General features: G+C 42.4%; 1 protein-coding gene across 6 annotated transcripts in view; it reads right to left on the bottom strand.

The window, feature by feature from the left end:
* The window catches only part of LRP1B (LDL receptor related protein 1B), a 1,123,330-nt gene that overhangs the window by 541,883 nt on the left and 555,286 nt on the right, over positions 1-26,161 (bottom strand). For all 6 annotated transcript variants that reach the window (XM_072122223.1, XM_072122226.1, XM_072122225.1 and 3 more), the window contains exons 10-12: positions 24,988-25,131; positions 22,260-22,496; positions 18,386-18,566 (exon numbers count right to left, since the gene is read on the bottom strand). In XM_072122223.1, the coding sequence (XP_071978324.1) occupies positions 18,386-18,566; positions 22,260-22,496; positions 24,988-25,131 (562 nt within the window). The remainder of the gene's footprint in view (positions 1-18,385; positions 18,567-22,259; positions 22,497-24,987; positions 25,132-26,161) is intronic.

Here is a 26,161-nt window from a genome sequence, read left to right as displayed (position 1 = left end):
CTGTATTGTCGCTCTCTGTTTACTTGTATATAATTCACAAGAATATGTATCTATTATCTATTATTATATACTAACACACAGAAATGTAGTACAATTGTATCAATCTCAAGGAATACAATGATCTCTGCCTTCTCACTTACACGTGAATAATAACCCTATGTATCCCACAACAATCCACCTCTCAGGGTCGTGCTGCATAATTAATCTACCTATGTAATTAATTATTAAACCAATGTCAACATAATTAACTATTTCATCAATCAGGGCAATGCTTAGATCTCCCCCTTTCATAATAACATTCATACTCTATTCATTTAAGTCTTCCTATAACCGCGAATGTTATGTTAAAGCCGCATTCCGCGTTTACATTGAGCAATATGCAAATCCATCATGTATGTAATTTACATAACTAATGGATATGTTCACAGAATAATCAGACGCGGTCATTTAACATGGAATTAATCTTATTTTGATGAAAAGCCATCAGATCAACTATGTTAAGAAGCATTTTTTACCATCTTGTTGTAATCTTTTAAAAAAATTTTGGAAACTAAATAGTCCAAATAATAAAAAGAGTCCAGCAGATCTCCGCAACCTTGTCTCTGTACACCATATCTGTCAGCCACACAAATAACAATGACCTATAGACCTGTATTGTTATGACAGGGTCAGGACTACACAAGGATATTCCCATTGTCCTTGTCCTGTCCACTTATCAGCCCTATTGTGTCCTCACCACCGTGCACGATCTATCGCTTCACTATTCCACGTGCATTAGCTAATCAGAAAGACTGGAGGGCTCAATATTGGATCTGCTTCTCCCAGGCAGAACTTCAATCATGTTTGCATTATTTCTCCCTCCCCTTACATTTTATCCTTTTCCCGTCACTGGAACATATCGACAACATTAGAAAAACATCTTCACGTTAAATTACAGCTTGTTAAGGGTAAAGCTGACCCTTCCAAAGGCACATCCAAGTAAGGCAGGTCAGAGCGGCCAATGGAATTTTCTATGGCCTACGGCAGGATAGCTGACACCTATACCAAGAGTAAGAACCATCCAGGTCGAAACGCATAGGTCTAGTCCAGCGTCACCATTATGTTTATCTAAGTCAGGCTGGACCTGGCATAGATTTTATACGCACACAGCTTCCGTACTGGAATTACTAAGAAAACGGAATATGTTAATAAATTTGCACCAAGATTTATGGCCGATAAACAAGCATTATCCCATCAGGAGAAAGCACTCTACTATGTAGCTGACACTTTTATAAGCAATATCTCACCAGCGTCTTGACCTAAATTCCAGTTATCAATCATTCCGTCTTGTTTGCCATCCATATAATCAACAGAGATCAATTTGGGAGATTATAGGCACCATGGCTTATTGGCACATTATGCTCCAGTCTTAGTACATCTCTCTATTCATTCAGAAGTTTAGGTTCGGCATTCAGCTCACCCCCATTTAACGAGGATCAATGCTCCCTGATGATGACAAAGGGAGCGGCAATCCTCAGGAAAATGGCAGCTTTGCTGGTGGCTCTTAAAGGAAATCTACCATCCAGGTCAAGCATGATAAACCATGGATACTTACTCATAGATCCAGGCACTGTGACTGTGGTAATATTCTTATATTTGTTATCCATGGCCTCTTTCCTTCTAAAATCAACTGTAAATATTATACTAATGAGCCAGAAGGGCTATGGGTGTGTTACAGCAGCACATATCAGTCTTACCTTCCCCCATGCACTTCCTGTAATCTTGGTGCCAATGAGCACACAGTGGGGGGGGGGGTGCTCCTTTGAAATGTAACACGTGGTGAATCTTCATAATTCATGGGCCCTGATAACACACCCATTTAGCATTATTTTAAAAGTTGATTTTAGAAGGTAAGGAGGCCATGGATAACAAATAAAAGAAGATTACCACAGTCACGGTGCCTGGATCTATGAGTAATATCCCTGGTTTATCATGATGGATTCTGATGGGAGATTTCCTTTGAAGAGTAACACCAGGGATCGATGCCAGTCCTTTTAACACCATTACCACCGTTACCAGTTAGGGTGAGCATTCGAGTTCAGCTGAACCCGAACTCGAACAGGTCCGCTCATTCCTAATGGTTAGTGATGCTGAATGATTGACTATTGTGAGAATAATCCTTCACTGTCCTGGTCAACTGGATTTCATATATATTCCTTTCTATTTGAGGCCTACAAAAATTCACTTCTTCTACACAGAACTGCTGAACTATCACCTACTATTACTTTTATATTACTACTATTACTATTATGAATCTTAACTTCAAATGACCTTTAAACCAACACAATTTACCTAATTTATTTTTCCAGTTTGAATAAAGATCCGACCAAACTCCCCATATGTGATGTGACTCCATATATCCAGCAAGCTCTTGACATAAACTCCGGGAGCTGACGTTATTATATACGACAAGTGATTTAGGAATGAAGTTTGGCCTCCATGAACCACTGGCTTTTCACACTCAACAGGCAAACTACCAACAGCAAGATTTATGGACGGTAAACAAGCATTATCCCATCAGGAGAAAGCACTCTACAATGTAGCTGACACTTTTATAAGCAATATCTCACCAGCGTCTTGACCTAATTTCCAGTTGTCAATCATTCCGTCTTGTTTGCCATCCATATAATCAACAGAGATCAATTCGGGAGATTATACGCGCCATGGCTTATTGGCAGGCGCTAAATGAGAGCTTCAATGGCAACGTTCGTTAGAACGGGGTGTATGATCGATATGCAGCCTTCCTGTATAAAATATGGTAAACGATGTCTACATAAGGGCTTGGAATGGTATCCTAGGGGCAATTAGCTATTTATTGCCTGCTTGTTTGATTATACCATAAAGGAAGGGCGATGCTCTGCTACAAGCCGGTGACAGGATAGAAATGTTCCATCTCCGCGCACTTGCCTTTAAGCACTGCAATAAATCTGAATAGACCTACATTACATTACAGGGAATCAGCAATCACTCTGATCTACACATCACTTGTCTAATAGCAACACAGACAACCTTTTACGTCTGGGTCAATATTCTTCCATCAATGAAAGAAACACAATAAATCAATGCGAGCCCTAAACATTTATATGACTTGTTAAGGGACAATTAGGTTTTCTCTTCTTGCTGGTTCATTATAGTCGTTTTTCGCACAATTATGGTGGTGATTGAAGAGCACTTAGTGTGTTATGGGTCTTTGCAGACATATTGGACTGTAGTTTTCCTATTTTTATAAACATTAACCCTTTCCATCATGGTGCTGTTAGGGTATACTAGCTTTTGTTTCCCATCGTCTTCCTTTACTTTCCTTCCCATTTATAGTTGTAGATAAGGGCCATGGCCAATGAGACTTTCCATACTTTGGGAGTCTGGAGATACATCTTTGGAAATAATAGGAAGCGTGATAGACCACTGGTTTTATAATCCAGGGTTACATTATTTGTTGTAGAGTTACCCTGTAGATAACAGTTCATATGAGGTTGTTCCACCAGCGAGCACCCTGAAATAAGATAGGTGACCTGTATTATATTAGGGGATTATCCAAACTACATGATGCAATCAAGGTGTTAATAATAGACATTAACACATTCAATGTGGATGTGGGTTTTGGTACAAAGTCAACGGTATCAAACTCAACTACACTGTGGACATTCAATGTGGATTTTTCTATTTACTGTATATACTATATATTTATATTCTAATTATGTGTAACTTGTGGTTCTTATTGTGCATGTGGTTGTATGTATGTCTTATTGGTTTTGCCCTCTGTTGTACTGTGTATTCTGCGGAAGTGACACTTTAAGTTCCCTTTGGGATAATAAAGTTATTATTATTATGTGGAATAAAGTTAACAGTGTCAAGGATGTCAAACTCAACCCCACTGTGTGCCACAATGGTTGTGCTATAAGGTGCCAACTGTTCTTCTCTCAACTACATCTAAATTCCCCTCATCCCGCTCACCATTTAACCCAACTTACCTTCCCTCAACCATTGCCTATAACTATAGAAGTGCAAATCTTCGCTTTGTAGAGTGAGTATGAATCTGCCAATTTTGAGGCTCCCATTTCAATCTGAATATTGTCTGACGCACTATGGCCTATTTTGGGTACCCCAACACTTATCCTCCCTGTAACATCCATGATCAAAGATGGTACCAATCACAGAATGTGATGTTACCATTTAAATCCCATCAGCAAAGCAAAAGCATGTTACCGGTGGGGGGGGGGTGACCTTAACTCCTGACCCGAACTTCTGATTTGGGTTCGCTCATCACTAGTAGATAGTCAAAGAAGCTATCAGTATATTTTTGGAGTTTGACAGGAAATCCTCATCAATAAAAATAAGTTTATATCCCCATAACAATAATGGAAAATGTCTAATCATAGTATAACACCATATAAAAGTACAATACATTGCACATTTTGTCAGTTATACTTTTACCTTTTTGGGCTCTTTTTTGATCCAATGATCATCTTTACAAAAAGTAATAATCTGAAATGTAATAAACATTAAGCCAAGTGAATCTCTCCAAAACACAAAGTTCCCGAGCAGAAGTGATTGGCTCCGGGCTCGTTCACATTGAACATTGCGCTGGAATCTCATCATTCTGCTGACAAGTCTGCGATTTGATGCTCCTTTTCTCATATTGCTTACAGCATCAGATGTCATCAGATTTACAGGGAAGAACGCCGATAAGCGGTTTGAGATTCCTGCTAAGATCAGGATAAAGTTGTAAGTCTTAGCTTTACCTGAACTCAACTAAATCAGTAGGACAATGTACAGGCTGTCCTGGGGTTGAGTGCGGCTGAGCACATGTTTTTCAACTGATTTTTTTATTATAAGATTTATGTTTTTTTCTACCCTGACTTTAGACTTTGACTTTTTCCCCGAGATACAATAAATAAAAGGAGCAAAAATAGAACGGCAGTAGAGATGAGCGAACATGCTCGTCCGAGCTTGATGCTCGGTCGAGCATTAGGGTACTCGAAACTGCTCGTTGCTCGGACGAATACTTCGCCCGCTCGAGAAAATGGCAGCTCCCGCCGTTTTGCTTTTTGGCGGCCAGAAACAGAGCCAATCACAAGCCAGGAGACTCTGCACTCCACCCAGCATGACGTGGTACCCTTACACGTCGATAGCAGTGGTTGGCTGGCCAGATCAGGTGACCCTGGGATAGACTAGCCGCTGGCCGCGCTGCTCGGATCATTCTGTCTCTGGATGCCGCTAGGGAGAGAGCTGCTGCTGGTCAGGGAAAGCGTTAGGGTGTTCTACTAGCTTACTGTTAGGCAGGAGTGATTCTCAAAGAACCCAACAGCCCTTCTTAGGGCTACAATAACGTTCTACTTTTTTTATTTTAATTTGCATCTAGTACCATTTTGTGAGGAATTAGCAGGGGGACTTGCTACCGTTGTGTTTAGCTCTTAGTGGCACACATATCCATAGCAAAGACCGAAGTGGGAAAATTTAGTAGGGGTTGGATTTCAATTAGGCACTAACTCAGTGTCATCTCATCTGGCATATTAGTGTGCTTTGATACTTGGCTAGAAAATAGCCATAGGAGAATACAAACAGCTTACTTACGCCTACAGTAGCGTTCTATATATTTGATTTCTGGTTGATCTGCTGGTGGCTGTACTTTCTGCAGTGCATGTACTAGCCAATTCTGAGCAATTTGTAGTGAGACTTGCGACCGCTGTGTTCTGCGCTTAGTGACGCACATATCCATAGCAAAGACCGAAGTGGGAAAATTTAGTAGGGGTTGGATTTCAATTAGGCACTAACTCAGTGTCATCTCATCTGGCATAGTAGTGTGCTTTGATACTTGGCTAGAAAATAGCCATAGGAGAATACAAACAGCTTACTTACGCCTACAGTAGCGTTCTATATATTTGATTTCTGGTTGATCTGCTGGTGGCTGTACTTTCTGCAGTGCATGTACTTGCCAATTCTGAGCAATTTGTAGTGAGACTTGCGACCGCTGTGTTCTGCGCTTAGTGGCACACATATCCATAGCAAAGACCGAAGTGGGAAAATTTAGTAGGGGTTGGATTTCAATTAGGCACTAACTCAGTGTCATCTCATCTGGCATAGTAGTGTGCTTTGATACTTGGCTAGAAAATAGCCATAGGAGAATACAAACAGCTTACTTACGCCTACAGTAGCGTTCTATATATTTGATTTCTGGTTGATCTGCTGGTGGCTGTACTTTCTGCAGTGCATGTACTAGCCAATTCTGAGCAATTTGTAGTGAGACTTGCGACCGCTGTGTTCTGCGCTTAGTGGCACACATATCCATAGCAAAGACCGAAGTGGGAAAATTTAGTAGGGGTTGGATTTCAATTAGGCACTAACTCAGTGTCATCTCATCTGGCATAGTAGTGTGCTTTGATACTTGGCTAGAAAATAGCCATAGGAGAATACAAACAGCTTACTTACGCCTACAGTAGCGTTCTATATATTTGATTTCTGGTTGATCTGCTGGTGGCTGTACTTTCTGCAGTGCATGTACTAGCCAATTCTGAGCAATTTGTAGTGAGACTTGCGACCGCTGTGTTCTGCGCTTAGTGACGCACATATCCATAGCAAAGACCGAAGTGGGAAAATTTAGTAGGGGTTGGATTTCAATTAGGCACTAACTCAGTGTCATCTCATCTGGCATAGTAGTGTGCTTTGATACTTGGCTAGAAAATAGCCATAGGAGAATACAAACAGCTTACTTACGCCTACAGTAGCGTTCTATATATTTGATTTCTGGTTGATCTGCTGGTGGCTGTACTTTCTGCAGTGCATGTACTAGCCAATTCTGAGCAATTTGTAGTGAGACTTGCGACCGCTGTGTTCTGCGCTTAGTGACGCACATATCCATAGCAAAGACCGAAGTGGGAAAATTTAGTAGGGGTTGGATTTCAATTAGGCACTAACTCAGTGTCATCTCATCTGGCATAGTAGTGTGCCAACCTTATGGAAAACTTCGGTCATAGTTCCTGTGAATAAAGTTCCTCGACCGAAAACATTAAACGATTACAGACCAATAGCGCTGACCCCGGTGGTCATGAAAATCTTAGAAAGATTGGTTATGCGGCATTTATCCAGTGTAGTGAAGGATTTTGTAGACCCACTACAATTTGCATATCGGCGTGGGCTGGGAGTTGATGATGCATTAATTAATCTGTTACATAGAGTATGTGCCCATCTAGAATCCCCCAAAACAGAGGTACGTTTGACTTTTTTTGACTTTAGCAGTGCATTTAATACGATCATTCCAGCATTGCTAGAATCGAAGCTGCAGGTTATGCAGATAGAACCGACCATGATTAAATGGCTGATGAGTTATCTGCGCTGCAGACCACAGAGGGTCAGGTTGGGTGACACATGGTCTGATGAGGTGGTGTGCAGTACGGGGGCCCCCCAGGGTACTGTGTTAGCTCCCTTCTTGTTTATTCTATACACCTCTGATTTTAGGAAACATGATCCGGCCTGTTTTCTACAGAAATACTCGGATGATTCGGTACTGGTGGGCTGTATCACAGAGGGGGATGATAGTGAATATCGAGAGTCAGTGAATACTTTTACTGAATGGTGCAGCTTAAATGGTCTCGTATTAAATGTAAATAAGACGAAAGAATTGGTTATAGATTTTTCAAGGAAAAGGGGCGTTATGCCCAAACCGCTCATTATAGCAGGGACAGAAGTGGAGCAGGTTGGTAGCTATAAATATTTGGGCGTAATCGTTGATAATAAATTAAGTTGGCATGAGCATATTGATAAGGTCTCTAGACGTGCTAATAATAATCTATTCTTTTTACGTAGACTAAGAGCATTTGACATCTAGAGGACTATGTTGGTCAGTTTTTATAATACGGTTATGGTGAGCGCATTTGCATTTGCCCTAGTGGCTTGGGGCAACTGCATTTCTAGTAGGGACTGTCAAAAGATGAATAAAATAATTAAGAAAGCCTCCTCGATAGTGGGTTTACAATTTGATCGATGGGAAAAACTCGTACAGTGCGGGATATTAAGGAAATTGGAAAAAATTAGAAATAATAGAGACCATCCAATGGTCAGTGGTTTTAGCTCCCGTTTTATTCTCTTGCGCTGCAGGTCGGAGAGATTTAAAAAGTCGTTTATACCGGCCGCTCTCGAGCTGTCAAATACCGCAATTAGGGGTAACGTAGGAATGCTTTAGGAACTAAGATTATTGGAAATACGGGTTCTATTTTATTACTTTTATAATCTATTTAACTAATTATTTACCTTGTGTATTGGTGTTTTTACTCTGTCTTATTGTATATGTGTTTTTATGTGAGTTTTTTTATATATGTGCTGTCTTGTCAATTTTATGTATTGCTGAGGTGACACTTTAAATGCCCTTCTGGGATAATAAAGTATTATTATTACTTTGATACTTGGCTAGAAAATAGCCATAGGAGAATACAAACAGCTTACTTACGCCTACAGTAGCGTTCTATATATTTGATTTCTGGTTGATCTGCTGGTGGCTGTACTTTCTGCAGTGCATGTACTAGCCAATTCTGAGCAATTTGTAGTGAGACTTGCGACCGCTGTGTTCTGCGCTTAGTGACGCACATATCCATAGCAAAGACCGAAGTGGGAAAATTTAGTAGGGGTTGGATTTCAATTAGGCACTAACTCAGTGTCATCTAATCTGGCATAGTAGTGTGCTTTGATACTTGGCTAGAAAATAGCCATAGCAATAGGATAGCATTGTTTGGTTTTAAAAACTCAAAAAAAACAAAAAACACAAAAAAAAACAAAAAACACAAAAAAAAACAAAAAAAAGTTAAAAAAAAAAATAAAGTTATAACTCTCATTTTAAAAATGTTTAACCCGAGGGCTAGGGGTAGAGGACGAGGGCGGGGACGTGGGCGTCCAACTACTGCAGGGGTCAGAGGCCGTGGTCCTGGGCGGGGTGAGACACCACCTGCTGATGAGGGAGCAGGGGAACGCCGCAGAGCTACACTCCCTAGGTTCATGTCTGAAGTTACTGGGACTCGTGGTAGAGCACTGTTGAGGCCAGAACAGTGCGAACAGGTGATGTCGTGGATTGCTGACAATGCTTCGAGCAATTTGTCCACCACCAGTCAGTCTTCCACGCAGTCCACCCATGTCACCGAAATCGCCACTCCTCCAGCTCCTGCACCTCAGCCTCCTCCCCCCCAGTCTGCCCCCTCCCAGGAAAATTTGGCATTTGAACCGGCATACTCTGAGGAACTGTTTTCTGGACCCTTCCCACAGTCACAAACCACTTGTCCGGTTGCTGCTGAGCAATTTTCCGATGCCCAGGTTTTCCACCAGTCACAGTCTGTGGGTGATGATGACCTTCTTGACGTAGTGGAAGTGTGTAAAGAGGTGTCCGACGATGAGGAGACACGGTTGTCAGACAGTGGGGAAGTTGTTGTCAGGGCAGGAAGTCCGAGGGGGGAGCAGACTGAGGGATCGGAGGATGATGAGGTGACAGACCCAAGCTGGGTTGAGAGGCCGGGTGAACACAGTGCTTCTGAGACGGAGGAGAGTCCTCGACCAGAACAGGTTGGAAGAGGCAGTGGTGGGGCCAGACGGAGAGGCAGGGCCAGAGCTGGTGCATCAGCGCCAAATGTGTCAACTAGTGAAGCTCCCGTGGCGAGGGCTCTTGCGGCGAGGGCTAGATCTTCAGAAGTCTGGAGGTTCTTTAAGGAAACACTGGATGACCGACGGACTGTGGTGTGCAACATTTGCCAAACCAGGCTCAGCAGGGGTTCCACCACTACTAGCTTAACTACCACCAGTATGCGCAGGCATATGAATGCTAAACACCCCACTCAGTGGCAACAAGCCCGTTCACCTCCGGCCGTGCACACCACTGCTCCTTCCCCTGTGTCAGCTGCTAGTCAGCCCCCTGCCCAGGACCCTGCCACAAAAACCCCATCGTCGCCTCCACGATCCTCCACAGCATCCACCAGCGTTCAGCTCTCCATACCCCAGACGCTGGAGCGGAAACGCAAATATAGTGCAACCCACCCGCACGCCCAAGCCCTTAATGTGCACATCTCCAGATTGCTTAGCCTGGAGATGCTGCCCTATAGGCTAGTAGAGACCGAGGCCTTTCGCAACCTCATGGCGGCGGCCGCCCCTCAGTATTCGGTCCCCAGCCGCCACTACTTTTCCCGATGTGCCGTCCCAGCCCTGCACCAGCACGTGTCAGACAACATCATCCGTGCCCTGACCAACGCCGTTTCTGACAAGGTCCACCTGACCACGGACACGTGGACGAGTGCTGCCGGGCAGGGCCACTATATATCGCTGACGGCACATTGGGTTAACTTGGTGGAGGCTGGGACCGAGTCTGACCCTGGGGCTGCTCATATACTGCCGACGCCGAGGATTGCGGGGCCTACCTCGGTCCAGGTGTTTCAGGCCTACTATGCCTCCTCCTCCTCCCACCCCTCCTCCACCTCCTCCTCCGAACTACCATCCGTGGGCACGGCGCCATTAGTCGGTAGCTCTAGGCACAGCAGCAGTGCCGTCGCTAAGCGACAGCAGGCGGTGCTCAAACTGCTGAGCCTAGGCGACAAAAGGCACACCGCCCAAGAGCTATTACAGGGCATCACGGCGCAGACTGATCTGTGGCTGGCACCGCTGAACCTCAAGCCGGGAATGGTTGTGTGTGACAACGGCCGTAACCTGGTGGCGGCTCTGCAACTCGGCAGACTGACACATGTGCCATGCCTGGCCCATGTGTTAAATCTGATAGTTCAGCGTTTCCTCAAGACATACCCCAATCTGTCTGATTTGCTCACGAAGGTGCGCCGCATCTGTGCGCATTTCAGGAAGTCCAGCCCAGATGCTGCCACTCTCAGGGCAGCGCAGCGCCGCCTCCAACTGCCCGCTCACCGACTGTTGTGCGACGTGCCCACGAGGTGGAATTCAACACTGACCATGTTATCCAGAGTTTACCAGCAGCGCAGAGCGATTGTAGACTGCCAGATGTCAACTTCCACCAGAACTGGTAGTCAGGTCAGTCAGCTTCCTCAAGTCTACAATGAGGAGTGGACGTGGATGTCTGATATCTGTCAGGTGCTGAGTAACTTTGAGGAGTCAACACAGATGGTCAGTGGCGATGCCGCCATCATCAGCCTCACCATCCCGCTGCTTGGCCTGTTGAAAAACTCTCTGGTCAGCATGAAGTCGGAAGCTTTGCGCTCGTCACAAGAGACAGGGGAAGAATATTCCCTTGTTGATAGCCAAAGCACCCTCAGGTCTGTTTCTCAGCGCATATCGGAGGAGGTGGAGGTGGAGGAGGATGAGGAGGAAGAGGAGGAGAATGTTGGCGAGACACAAGAGGGGACCATTGTTGAGTCCTTCACTGTTCAGCGTGTATGGGCAGAAGAAGAGGAGTTGGAGGAGTTGGAGGAGGAGGAAATGGACAGTCAGGCCAGTGAGGGGAGTGAATTCTTACGCGTTGGTACTCTGGCGCATATGGCAGATTTCATGCTAGGCTGCCTATCCCGTGACCCTCGCGTTCAAAGAATTTATTCCAGCACCGATTACTGGGTGTTCACTCTCCTGGACCCACGGTACAAGCAAAATCTTTCCACTCTCATCCCTGCAGAGGAAAGGAGTGTGAGAATGCATGAATACCAGCAGGCCCTGGTGCACAAGCTGAAACAGTATTTCCCTTCTGACAGCGCTAGCGGCAGAGTGCGTAGTTCTGCGGGACAAGTAGCGAGGGAGAGTAGGCGAGCAGGCAGCTTGTCCAGCACTGGCAAGGGTACGCTTTACAAGGCTTTTGCCAGCTTTATGTCACCCCAGCAAGACACTGTCACCTGTCCCCAGTCTCGGCAGAGTAGGGCTGATCTTTACAGAAAGATGGTGAGGGAGTACGTAGCTGACCATACCATCGTCCTAAATGATCACACAGCTCCCTACAACTACTGGGTTTCAAAGCTGGACATGTGGCACGAACTGGCGCTGTACGCCTTGGAGGTTCTTGCCTGCCCTGCCGCTAGCGTCTTGTCCGAGCGGGTTTTCAGTGCAGCTGGTGGCATCATCACCGATAAGCGTACACGCCTGTCGACTGACAGCGCTGACAGGCTGACGCTTATCAAGATGAATAAAGCCTGGATTTCTCAGAATTTCCAATCTCCACCAGGTGAAGGAAGCTCAACCTGAATAATTGATCCACTCCTCCTTCTACTCATTTTCCTCCTTCTCCTCCTCTTTGTACAGTAAAGCAGAGGAAAATGGCTATTTTTTGACAGGGCCCACTGGCTCTTGCTATAGTACTTCATGCATTTAATTTTTCTGGAGGGCCACCTACCCGGTCCTCTGTTTGAAACAATTTTTGTGAGTGCCACATACAGGCACTCAATCTATTCCATTTTTCTGGAGGGCCACCTACCCGGTCCTCTGTTTTAAAAAATTTTTGGGACTGCCACATACAGGCACTCAATCTATTCCATTTTACTGGAGGGCCACCTACCTGCTCCTCTGGTTTGAAACATTTTTGGGACTGCCACATACAGGCACTCAATCTATTCCATTTTACTGGAGGGCCACCTACCTGCTCCTCTGGTTTGAAAAATGTTTGGGACTGCCACATACAGGCACTCAATCTATTCCATTTTACTGGAGGGCCACCTACCTGCTCCTCTGGTTTGAAAAATTTTTGGGACTGCCACATACAGGCACTCAATCTATTCCATTTTACTGCAGGGCCACCTACCTGCTCCTCTGGTTTGAAACATTTTTGGGACTGCCACATACAGGCACTCAATCTATTCCATTTTACTGGAGGGCCACCTACCTGCTCCTCTGGTTTGAAAAATGTTTGGGACTGCCACATACAGGCACTATCCAAATTAAATTGTCTCCATAGCAGCCTCCACACGTTGTCTCCATTGCTACCTCCAAAAGTCGTCCATATAGCTTCCTCCATACATCGTCCCTTTATCAAACGAGGTGTGTCAGGCAGAAATTTGGGTTGTTTTCATGGATTCCACATCAAAGTTGTTAACTTTGTCGCCACCCTGCTGTGTTATCCACAAAATATACTGGCAAACTTTTACCATTTAGGGATATTATTTCAGCGCTTCTTGCGCATCTGTTTACATTCCCCTCACCCGGCATATCCTAAACTTATAAGAACGCTACTACACTTGATCTTATACAAAAGGTTCTTAGAAGTGCTGTTTGGGGAGTAGCCTAGAGACAGGGGCTTGGATTGGCGAAAGCTCGCCTGGCAGCGGAGCGCCAGCTCCATGCGCATCATGCACTTCTTGCGCATCTGTTTACATTCCCCTCACCCGCCATATCCCAAACTTATAAGAACGCTACTACACTTAACTTGGTGCAGGCTGGGACCGAGTCTGACCCTGGGGCTGGTCATATACTGCCGACGCAGAGAATTGCGGGGCCTACCTCGGTCCAGGTCTCAAAGGCCTACTATACCTCCTCCCACCCCTCCTCCACCTCCTCCTCCTCCGAATTAACATCCGTGGGCATGGCGCCATCAGTCGGTAGCTCTAGGCACAGCAGCAGTGCCGTCGCTAAGCGACAGCAGGCGGTGCTGAAACTGCTGAGCCTAGGCGATAAAAGGCACACCGCCCAAGAGCTATTACAGGGCATTCCACATCAAAGTTGTTAACTTTGTCGCCACCCTGCTGTGTAAGCCACAAAATACACTGGCAAACTTTTACCATTTAGGGATATTATTTCAGCGCTTCTTGCGCATCTGTTTACATTCCCCTCACCCGCCATATCCTAAACTTATAAGAACGCTACTACACTTGATCTTATACAAAAGGTTCTTAGAAGTGCTGTTTGGGGAGTAGCCTAGAGACAGGGGCTTGGATTGGCGAAAGCTCGCCTGGCTGCAGAGCGCCAGCTCCATCCCAAGATCCAACTAACATAGTTGCAGCACCTTTAATCTACTACTAGTTCACTGCCTCCATAATAATAATAATAATAATCTTTATTTATATAGCGTCATCATATTCTGTAGCGCTTTACAAATCATAGGAAACAAATACAAATGTAATGTAACAGAGCACAACATTTGTATGGAACAACAGGAGTGAGGTCCCTGCTCGCCAGAGCTTACGGTTTATGAAGATGATGGGGTAACACGAGGTAAAAGAATATTTAATGGTCAAGCCATTCTTCTTAGGGAATAGAAAAAAATATAATAAATGGAATTGCTGTCGCTTGAACCACTCAGCCGTCATCTTATATACCAGGTCCAGGGTGAATGGGACTGCAGAGAAGTCTGGTGCCTGTTGGTTGCTGGATAACAGATGGGAGGACGACACAGGACGGGTTAGTAGAAGAGTTAAAACTTCATGCAGTTAATGAGTGTTATAGGCTTGCCTAAAGAAATGGGTTTTAAGAGCACGTTTGAAACTTTGGAGGTTAGGTATTAGTCTGATAGTCCGGGGCAGAGCATTCCATAGAATTGGTGCAGCTCTAGAGAAGTCTTGGAGACGCGAGTGGGAGGTCCGCACTAGGGTAGAGGTTAATCTAAGATCACTGGCGGATCTAAGAGCACGGGTTGGGCGATAGACTGAGATAAGAGAGGAGAGGTAGGGGGGTGCAGCATTATACAGAGCTTTATGGATGAGGGTTATTATTATTTTAAACTGTATTCGAAAGGAGACTGGCAGCCAGTGCAGCGACTGGCATGAACTGTAAGCATACATGGTCCCCTTATCAAACGAGCTGTGTCAGGCAGAATTTTGGGTTGTTTTCATGGCTTCCATGTTAACTTTGTCGCCACCCTGCTGTGTAATCCACAAAATATACTGGCAAACTTTTATCATGTAGCGATATTATTTGAGCGCTTCTTGCTCACCTCCTTTGGTTCCTCTCTGACACCCATTGGTTTGAAGCCTGAGTCCAATTAGGGTATGTCGCCATGCCACTCTCTAGCCTGCTGCCGCTGCCTCTGCATGCCGTCCCCTATAGTGTCAGGGTCAATTATTGGATGTTTTAGATGCTATCTAGCTTCATTCTGTCACTCTGTCATGGCCATGCTGTTGCCCATAATTTTGGCATAATGGTGCGATTAGGCAGCCTCAGAGGCATCCATGCATGCTGCCCCTGCTGTTTCCTGTCCATTTCCGTGGTGTTTCCATCCTTTTCTGAGGTTCCCAGGTGTTTGGCCAAGCTTCCCTGTGCAGAGCCTTGGTCCCCTTGAAAAATGCTTGAGTCTCCCATTGACTTCAATGGGGTTCGTTATTCGAGACGAGCACTCGAGCATCGGGAAAAGTTCGTCTCGAATAACGAGTACCCGAGCATTTTAGTGTTCGCTCATCTCTAAACGGCAGCCTTTACATTCTACAACTTTCATCTCGTATTTTTACTACTCTGGTACTAACATTGATACAAAAATCTCCATAAAGTAGATTAAAATGTTCAGAATTAAATGTTTTCTAATCTATAAATCTAATTTAATGGAGGACCAGGTATGTCCACAAATTGTATTAACAGATCAATTAATTATTGCAACCTAATGGTATTTAAAGGGAACTTTAGCACATTCCCAAAATAGGTAATAAGTGGATCCGACAACTGAACCTATTCACCTGTAATGAGGCCTTTCTGAAGCAGCATCACTGATCATTTGATATATTTGGAGCTCCTGCCATTAAAGTTGCAATACCAAATACAGCCACTATACAATATATGGAGCAGTGTTTTGTAATGGTCAAAGTTGCTTCAGTGCCTCGGTTTCTGAATGCCGGGTGTCTTCAAACAACTGATCATGGAGTGCAAGTTGAGAGGCCCTCATCAATTTAATTTTGATAGCTTATCTTACGGAAAAGGTCATCAATATTTAAGTTGCAGTATTTGACCTGATCTTTGAGACCCCAATGAGATCAAGTTATAATTAGGAAAACATCACCCATACTAGTGAGAAAGAGGTTACGGTTTACCTATGAGATGTGCATAAACTAGAACCAGGGGTGAAACTTTGACTGTGTATTCACCAGTAGGGTTGAGTCAACCCATCAAAATTCCGGTTTGAAGGTTTTCGTCAGAAAAAGTTTGTTCAGAGACCCAGACTTGAATGGAACTTGAACAGTGAATCCGAAAGAAGTCTGGGTTCGAACTTATGAACTCTAACCTGCCATTTGGAGGGTCGGGTTTGCTCAGCAATAGTCATGCAACTACGAGAGTTGAGCTGACAGTTCAGGTTTGGGTACAGGTTTGGTTCATCTCAGCAAATGGCATTTAACCTGAACATTCTCAGATCTACCCATCACTAGATAGTTCTGGACAGCTGTACCTTATTATCCAATGTCTACACTGACTGAATACATGGACATTTTTTTGAGGAACAATTACATTTTTCGAACATTTTGTGATATATGATACATTTGTTGAAAGTTATTGCGAAATTGACTCCAGCAAAATCGAATTAAAAAAGTCTCATGACAGTAAATTCCCCCAATTTCTGAATTGTCCATTTTTCCGAAACGCAAAGCAATTTCACTAATTAACCATGGCTCCATTGTCAGGTGATGAGAAGGTGGACACGGTAATTTCCAGGTAATGATACAGATTGTTGAATAGATTAGAGATCCACTTGTTTCTCTAGGTAACACTAGTTCTGTTATTTAATTAGAAGAGCATCATTGTTTCTGGGAACAGTTTGGTTTCGATCTTCAAGGCTAATTTTAGTCCAGAATTTGGATTTCGAAACTTGACTATTTCCATAGCTTTTTAAAGCATTTTACAGGAACAAGTTATCAGATTCATGGTAAACGTTATCAGATTTATATAATCAGGATTATACATGTGAAGCCTCTATGATAAATATTAAACCTTCTAATATCTCCTAAATGAAATGAATTAATTTAATCGAACATTTTTTACTGTAGAAGTTGATACAGTAATCGGGTTGCATAACTGTCCCTCAAAACATAGGAAATTAACTATCTATTGTAGTTACTGTGCTCAAATAAAATAACCCAGAATAAACCCACATCAAGTACAGAAAACAAAATGCCTAAATACATTGGGGGTAATTTATCGTTAGGCGGTTCCTTACGACAGTTCTATATCTGGCTTTGGATCTCTGCTGTCAGATTTTTTAAAGTGGCTTTGGCCCCTGGTAAATCTTCTGGCAGTTTACTTATGCTATGATGACTGTTGCATTAAAAAGTCGCAAAGTACGATACAAAGTAGCAGAATCTAAGGTGGTACCTAAACAGAAAGTTGCAAATTCCTGAATTCAGTCCTATTGTAAAAACTAGACTATGCCGTTGGTGCAAGAAGGGTCTATGTCACAGTGACTGCACTTTCCTATTTTAATTTGGTCCAATGTAAAGTCGCAAAACAATATTTGTCCCACAACTGTGCAAAAACAACACTAAACATAGACAATAAACCCCATGATAAATTACCCCTATTGAATCTATCCAGTACTTGTTGAATGTATTTCAAGGAGATTTCTACAAACTATGGATGTCTATGTTCCTCTTCAATTTTAATCTTGGATTTCTCCTTTCCCACTCCTCTCCATTGAGTTCTATGTGAAGGATGTAATATGATCTCTCTGTGAGCAGGCATATCATCTCGGGAAACCAAGACAGATTTAGCAAAAATGTTTAGTGAGTGAACATTTAAGATTGTAGGGAGAGGACAAAGCCAGTTAGTGCAGAATAAATTGTTTTCCCACAAATACATGTAGCCCACCTAAATTTGATAACAAAATAGAGTCCTTTCCCCCACCCATACTGGCAGTATGCAGTATTGTAAGCAGTAAAGTAAGCAGGGGGTGCCAATTAGCGCTGCATGATATAAATTCGGAATCTCCGTGCTCAGTCCTCAGTTACACTATTAGCAGGATAATATCAATATGACAATAAATTGTTATTTTATTTTTATTTTATAAAAATTTACACTACATTAAACTCTTCCACATCCTGGTTTGAAATAACCAGTTTTTTTTAATTTTCACAAATTGTTAAAACATGAAGATCTCTCTATAAACTAATGCTAAAATATGCATTTCCATAGTTTTTCCATTTGTTTTTCAATTTGAATATAATTCAATTTGTCTCCAATCAATCTTTTTAATGTCCCGATATTGTCACACATGTAATTTTTTGGGAAATGTGTTACTTTTAATGTGAACTACCGGTTACACTCACTGTCTGCATAGATGTCTAGAAAATGAGTCTGACGAGACATCTGACAGATACGTAATTGGTACAACACTAGGGAATGACATAAATGATAAGGATGTGCCATAAAGCCATACCAGCCATTGCTCCTTGGATAAGGTATCAGATCCATCAGTCGTGGAGTCAAAGTCAATTAAATACAGAAATGTAAATGCCAGAGCTCCTACCCATTCCGGGGATCCACCACGATTCCTCGGGGATGGGACATATCTCCCTCCAATAGCGTTTTCCTGCTCTGTGACGCTTTCTCCAGTCGGGCTACGTTGATAGTCTTCTTGTGTCCATCATTTGTCCAATAAAGATTATTCCCAATCCAGTCCACAGCAATTCCTTCCACGTTGTCCAGATCTGTTTAACATAATAACCGCACGGAAATTAATTTGCTCTCAGAATCTATTTCATTTCTTCGCTCATAATTTTGTCTAACAGCTTACAGGGTGGTGAATTATTAAAGACACTGTAGAAGGTTTGGCAGAGGTTAGAAGCAGGAACAATCTGTCCTAATCAATGATGAATCCTTAAAGGGTTGCTCCATTTTAAGATTAAAGGGATATTCTCATCTTTTTCGAAGGCTTGATAATAGATGCAGGACCTGAACCTGTCTTAAGAACAAAGAACTACTGACCCCTTTCTGAAGCTAGGATGAAGGAAGAGTTCGCTTCACATGACCGGCAACTCACCATTCAAGTCTATGTAAGAAACTGAAATAAGGTAATGCAATAATATAGACTCTGCTATTCTCACTGCTCTCATAGACCTAAATCAGGAGCGCCGAAAACTCTCTTTCCAGCCCATCTGTAGAATTGGTGTCAGTGGACCCCCATTCCCAAATGTTCTATTACCTTGGGCTTCTCTTCCCAAGTTGAGTTGTCTGTGTAATCTAGGACAGGTCCTCCAAATGATTAGGTGCTCTTTAAAAAAAATTCCGCACCACACCCAAGAGATGAGGATCTTGAACAATGGGTCCCCTATTTTAACTATAATAATGCCTAGGAGGATAAGGAAGATGGAATTGTACTCCCATGAGAGGACTATATGGTACAAATGACTAATCCTTAATTTAAAAAGTTTTCAAGGACATCTACAAACAAGATGAAGGATTGTTAGCCAACATAGTGGCTAAGACATACTGGTTTGTGCCCCCACTGGCAGGATCTACTCTTCTTTTAACATCTTATCCTCTTGTTTTTACAAAAAAAATATATGCAAATGAGCCTGAAGGGCTCTTGGTTCCATAGGTGTTAACAGAGATTGGGACCCCTTAGGCTCATTTGCATTATTTTAAAGCCTTTTTTTCTTCAAAACAAGGGCATATGAAGCTTAAAGACGAGCAGATCCTGCAAGAAGGGACACACACCAGTATGTCAGTGTGCTTGGTTTACAATCCTTCATCCTGGTGGTAGATGTCCTTTAAGCACGCAAGTAGGTTCCCACCCCATCCAACATAAGAAAAAGTCTCATCATTACTAGGAGGTCAAGGGTGTTGTAAAATGTTATAGATAACGTTTCAGAAGGAGTTAAATGCAAAATACAGTTGTGATCATTTGTTCCAGATGTTAGAAATTGCTGTATAGGGTACAAATAGATTAGCTGGTTTCTATACTACTTGCTGGAAGGAAGCTGTGACTTTCCTAAGCATTGCGTGTCTTAAGTTTGGTCAAGATTTCCATACTTGGTGGACTCAGTTCATTCAAGTGCAGTTGGATTCAATGTATGTATTTATGGTGCTGTTTCCAAGTAGAGTGTATCATTGTTAGGGTATCTACAGAAGGGTGTACAAAGCTGGTGGGATATAGACCATATGTTGACCATTGTGAGTGAACTGAAACATACAGCATCATAATCATCTAAAGTCAATGGGGCACATTTACTAAGGGCCTGAATCGCGATTTTCCGCCAGGTTTCCCAAATTTTTTCGATTTGCGCCAAATTTCCCCAGGATTGGGGCATCGGCGTTGGCTTTCACGTGACAGAAATCAGGGCGTGGCCTTCGGAAAACCCGATGGATTCGGAAAAACCGCGGAATTTAAGAAAAAAAAAATTGTCGCAAAAATAGCACTCACATACACCGAGACGAAGAAGGTGGATTACGGCTGACTTCAGTGCAGCAGCGACACCTAGTGGACATCGGGCACACGACCTTAGTAAATACCGGCAGAACCCGAATCAGCGTTGCTGGATCGCGACTGGACAGGGTAAGTAAATCTGCCCCAATGTCTTCATGTGGGATATAATGCTTTGGAGGGTCACAGATTTGTTTCCTAGAGTAGGTAGCATAGAAATTCCGTTACAGGTTGGTTCTTCATGAAGGAGATAAGGTGGGCCTTTGGCTGAGCCCTTTGTTCTCGAGATCAGTGGAGGTCTCTGTTTGAGGAATCTGAACAATTTAGTCTTCTGATGAGGTGCTTCACAGACATATCGGGGCACACTTACTTACCCATCCCTGTGCGTTCCCTGACGAGAATGCACAGCTGTGGCAATTCACTTACATCGTGTGCCCAATTTCCTGTATGTGTCGCTCCCCGCCCAGGTCCGTCTCAGTTCACCATTTTCTTCCGGGTGCATGTAAGTGCTTTGGCTTGCGACACAATTTAAATGTTAAATCCCGCGCTTAGCCTGAACCAGTCGGATCGTCCAACGGCCCACCTTCCACGATTTGTGTCGCATGAAAGCCAGCACCGATGCGCCAAAATTCCAATCGCGTGCATCAAAAGCCCCTGCTAAATGTGGCGCAAATCGGAAATCAGACAGAATATCTGACAAAAGTGCGGTCCATGGACACTTTGTAAATGAGCCCCATCATAAATGAGAAATCTTTGATGTTTACCTAAATATTCAGAGCTTAGAAGATTTCAATGCACAATAGTAAAAATACAACTTCTATTCCGTTATATTGATGTCAGGTTCCTGACAGCGCAGACACGTCGAGTCTTGATTTGTACTTTTGTTATGTTTAGAGTTTTTTTTTTAAATTTTAATACAACACCTTTAATTCACTAAAAGCAGAGCGATTGTTTCCTCATAAACACATTTGACAAGTATTATAATATTCACAAAGACAATCAGCCATACCTGTAATTAGCCGCTAAGCTCAACATAATAAGAGCATCATAATAAGATGGTGGGCCGGACCCTTTATACCAGAGCACAATATAGAAAATAAAAACAGAGCAATAAGTCTATTATTAAGCTATCATTCTTCTATGTTTTTCTCACATTTCTGGCTCGTAACATCAATTTGTCAAACATAATCTACACTTTCAGCTTATTTAACTCTTGTGCTTCTAGTGTTGGGAGAAACTGCAGTTTATGATACAGCATCAAAATCCTTAAAAACCTGAGGTCTTACCTCTATCAAGGGATTTTTTGGCTGAAAAGCTACAAAAACCCCTAATCATTATATTAGCTATTTCACAACAAATCTTTCTTAGGCTGGAATCTTGCAAATTCTTGTGTCAAACCTGGAAAATGGCCATAAAAAGATGTGAACCTATGGATTTTTGCCACACTAGCAATATTATTATCATCATATCCTTTAACTAGAGCCTCAATTTCAGATTGGTGGGGGGTTATCCCCCAGCACCCCCACCACATCAGCTCTTTACAGCTGTTGATAAAGAGAGAATGAAACAGGAAGTAGACAGTTCCTCGATTACACGGGTTTAGTTCTTATATAAATAGCGTTTGTTATGAGCCAGGAACCAGAAGAAGCGCTTGGCACAAGCGCGAAACGCGTTGTTCATACAATAATTTTATATATCTTTTATGTTATATTTTTAATCATTGTAATATGAAAATAAAAAACGTTTTATTTGGATACACCATCGAAGTTCCATCGTCATCCAGCGCCGTTTCCTAACGCTCATCACCAAAGTTCTTTGGAACGAATCGTACAACAAGTAGATAGCGACATTCTCTGGGTAGTGGTGAGGCCAAGCTGTAATGACTCGCTTCTGCCACCACTTTGAGAAGGGCACTGTCTGCTTAATGTTGTCTTATTTCAATTTTCAAAATATAACATTAGATTTAAGACATACTCACCATCTTTAAGGATAGTCTCTCTCCCAGTGCCATCAATCTTTTGTCGACCAATGAGAAAGCTGGTGGTGTCAGCAAAGTATATGTAGTTGGATTCCGCATGATAATCCAAAGCGCGTGGGTTCACTAAATTATCTATAGGAAGCATGTATTCATCAGAGACTCTTGTGTTCAGATCCATTCCCCTAATTATTCCTGGTCTACCTTTTCCATAAAATAGGAATAATTCATTCTTGGGTTCTGTAATGAAAATATAACATGTTTTTTAAATTTAAAAGAAAATTTTAGGTTAAATCAATCCCGTGTTGAAATAGGTAAGTATCCCCACAGTGCCCCCAGAGGAAAAGTGAAGTATTACAGTTACAAATAAAGTGTATGGATTGTTATACCAAATCTTCTTTGTCAAAATATCTTGTGTCTAAGTAAGAGAGAAGGGTCTAGAATATATTTCAAAATTCTCTCTTAGTTTTTATATAATCCTTTTGTTTATTGAATAAATAAATAAATAAATATAGTAATTACTAAAACATCAGATGGGTAATTAATTATTCTTTCTCTTGAAACACACCACTCACCAAAAACACGACAGATCCTATGTGATAATTTTGTATCAAGTGTAAAAATTGATCATATTGTGTTGCAGGCGTTTAATTTAACAACTCATTAGATTTTTGCTTTGATGTCATTTCTGATTAAATACAACATTCATTAAGCGTCTGGATGTAAACAGGAGGGAAAAATGATACCAGGCAGTTTTCCATTTTCAGAGGACTTAAATCCACATTAAATCATCTAGAGGGTTCTTAAATCTTACTCTCTTATTAAGTATATAGACATTCTATATTTCTGGCCATGTAGGGCACCATGTGACCCCCATCCCTACCTGGACCGAATTCACACTATGTCTAGTCTGAGCCAATGTTTGTTGGGAAATATTTTATCCATTATACAATAAAGAGGACAATTTTTTTAAGGTGTTTCCGTGGACATGCTGGAGTTTTTTGCCTTGTTGGTTGCAGCTTTGGACTTCCGAAATTTTCCCCGTGCTCCAAGGGGACTAATTACTAGGGAGTTGAGCTGGATTTCGTTTTTTCTATTTTTGTACCTGGAGAAAATGGTCTACCAACCATTTTAGAAGAATTACTCTTACCTGGTCTCAATCAAGATGATTAGATATATTATAACATAGACTGGTACAAAATGGAAGGTGGACGCCTATCCTCGGTACTCCAAATTCAAATCTATAGTGGGCAAAATTAAGGCAAGCGTCTAAGCTATACAATATTTAACTCTCATAGAGTTGACCTCAAACCAATTGTGTGCACAGCCACCTCTTTAATTTTTCCTGGCGTCTGGGTGGAACAAGGGGACACACATTGTTGTGGATCCAGAGATGGACCAACAGCTTTCAGGAATTCATGGTCTATCTGGTATTTTTGTACATGATGATTTTTATAAATTTTTCCGGAGCCGCTGTATAAATAGGGGGTTTGCTTTACAACAGTCACATTTTTTTATGTTAGTCTTTACATGATGCACTGAATTCTACTGCTGTCGGGATCCTGTTGTAATTCTTTCTGTACGGAAACAGTGATGACAGCTGAAAAGTGATCTTATTCCTATCTCTGGTCACTATTTTGACTTGTAGTCATCATATTCTAGAAGATTTCTGTTCTACACTCTGTAATGGTGGGTGGCAAATTGTGATGAGTGGACCCGAACCATATGTGACACAATGTTTGGCTCTGCCGGATGCTTTTGAACGACTAATACATGCCGATCCCGGTTGTTACTGGTGTCCCTGACATTTACTCTAGCATTGTTGCTCACCAATGACGTCACAGGGAGCCTTGATAAAATGGCAGCGCCGATCCGCCAACATTTATATGCCGCCAGGATTTAAAAGGTAACACGATCAGTGCAAGCGTTGATTGTGGTTGTTACCTGTGGGAGTGAGAGTTCCCAAAAGCGAATGGAGCTTTCAGTTTCTGATTCAGCTGAACTCAGCCAAATCCAAACCTAATGAGTCAACTCATCCCTAGTGGTAAACTAGCTGCTGTGACTCACTGGTCCCCCTACCCTCTCCATAGATTTCTGTGCAATCTGACAGCTCCGTGAGCTAATGTCCGTCCTGCTGGCAAAATAGAATTCACAAAAAATTCAATTTGAAAAAGCAGATTGGAATGGAAAGGAAGAGAATGACAAGAATAAAAATGGAGAAAGAACCAATTTATTCTTTCTTGTATTCACTTGCAAAACAGATGCAAATGTATATTTTTTTGAAGGATGTAAACAAAAAGTTTAATAACTCTATGTTCATGTTGGTGGAATGCAACTCAGTCCTTATAGTACATATAATAATACTTCTACTACTACTACTACTATGGTAATAGTAATTATTATTATTATTATTATTATATTTGTTAATTTATTTAATTTGTTTAATTTAATTTATTTTTATAATCTATTTTTTTCAGTTCGAAACTAAAGTAAAATAAAGGTCAAAAATTCTAACAACACATCTATAGTTTTTTTATATTTTACTTTTGAGTGTTTTATAATTGTTGCCAATGATTAGACAGAAGCCAAACAGAATACAAATTGTTTGCATCCCTCTATGACTCACTATCCGCATCCCAGCTGTGATTTCCATATAAAAACATCTCCAAACATTTGTGCTACAAGTCATTAGATGGAGATGTTTCTCCCGTGTTGTGATTGTTTTACATACTTTTGCAGGACCTTCCATCGCTTGCCAGGCTGAATCCGGTTTTGCAGCGACAGGTCCTTGTTTTGTAGCTGGATCCGAGCAGACAGATGTGTGAGCAGCCCCCCGGCATGCCATCTGGGTTTATTTCACATGCATGGCTCCTGGCTGTAAGAAATCATGGCAAGCATCAGACGCAAATTGCTTTTTAAAATAAACATTATTTACTTCAGTATGTAAGAGCCACTGACAACAAAATGGATGTTACTTTACCAATCACGGCCTTAACTGTTCATGAATTAAACATATTCGGTTAAATAAAAGCATTTAAGAATCTTCATTCATTAACTCATTTATTGCTACAAAATAAACATATCTAGGGAATCTAACCAATGAGGAAACTAGACACATGCCTAGAAATATACCATATATACTCGTATATAAGCTGAGTTTTTCAGCTCAAATGTGCTGAAAAACCTCACTTCGGCTTAAACATGAGTCAAAAAAAACTTGCATACTGACTTTCCGGTGCCCTCGATGCTCGGCGCGGCTCCCCTTCTGTCTTCACAGCGATGCTCCAGTCTCTGCGACTCCTCTTCTGTCTGCTGTAACAGCCGGCAGAGACGCGGTCATCAGCGGCCACAACATAGTGTGTGCCGGCATGCAGAGCGCATGGCCGTGTTTCTGTCGTCTATTAAAGCAGACAGAAGACAAAGAGGACCCGCGGGAAGCGGAGCATGGCGGAGATGACAGAAGAGGAGCCGCGCCGAACATTGGGACCACCTGAAGGTGAGTATGCAAGTTTATTTTTTTGGGGGGGCTGGCTGGCTACTAAAGGGGGCATGTGGCTAATAAAGGTGGCTGACTGGCTATTAAAGGGTTCTGGCAGGCTGTATACTACAGGGGAATGGCTGTATACTAAAGGAGGCTGGTTGGCTATATACTAAAGGGGGCTGGCTATATACTACTGGGGACTGGCTGTATACTACTGGGGGCTTGATGGCTATATACTGGGAGGCTGTGACCAATTAATTTCCCACGCTCAACTTATATTCAAGTCAATAGGTTTTTCCAGTTTTTGTGGTAAAATTAGGGGCCTCGGCTTATACTCGGGTCGGCTTATACGCGAGTATATACAGTACGTCTTAATTTTGTACTTACACTTTGGAGACCAACAATTTGTGCTTCAAAGTTGCCC

The sequence above is a fragment of the Engystomops pustulosus genome, chromosome 8 (genome assembly GCF_040894005.1).
Source record: "Engystomops pustulosus chromosome 8, aEngPut4.maternal, whole genome shotgun sequence".
NCBI lineage: Eukaryota > Metazoa > Chordata > Amphibia > Anura > Leptodactylidae > Engystomops > Engystomops pustulosus.
The sequence above is the reverse complement of the archived record's forward strand: the minus strand, read 5'-3'. Positions and strand labels throughout refer to the sequence as shown.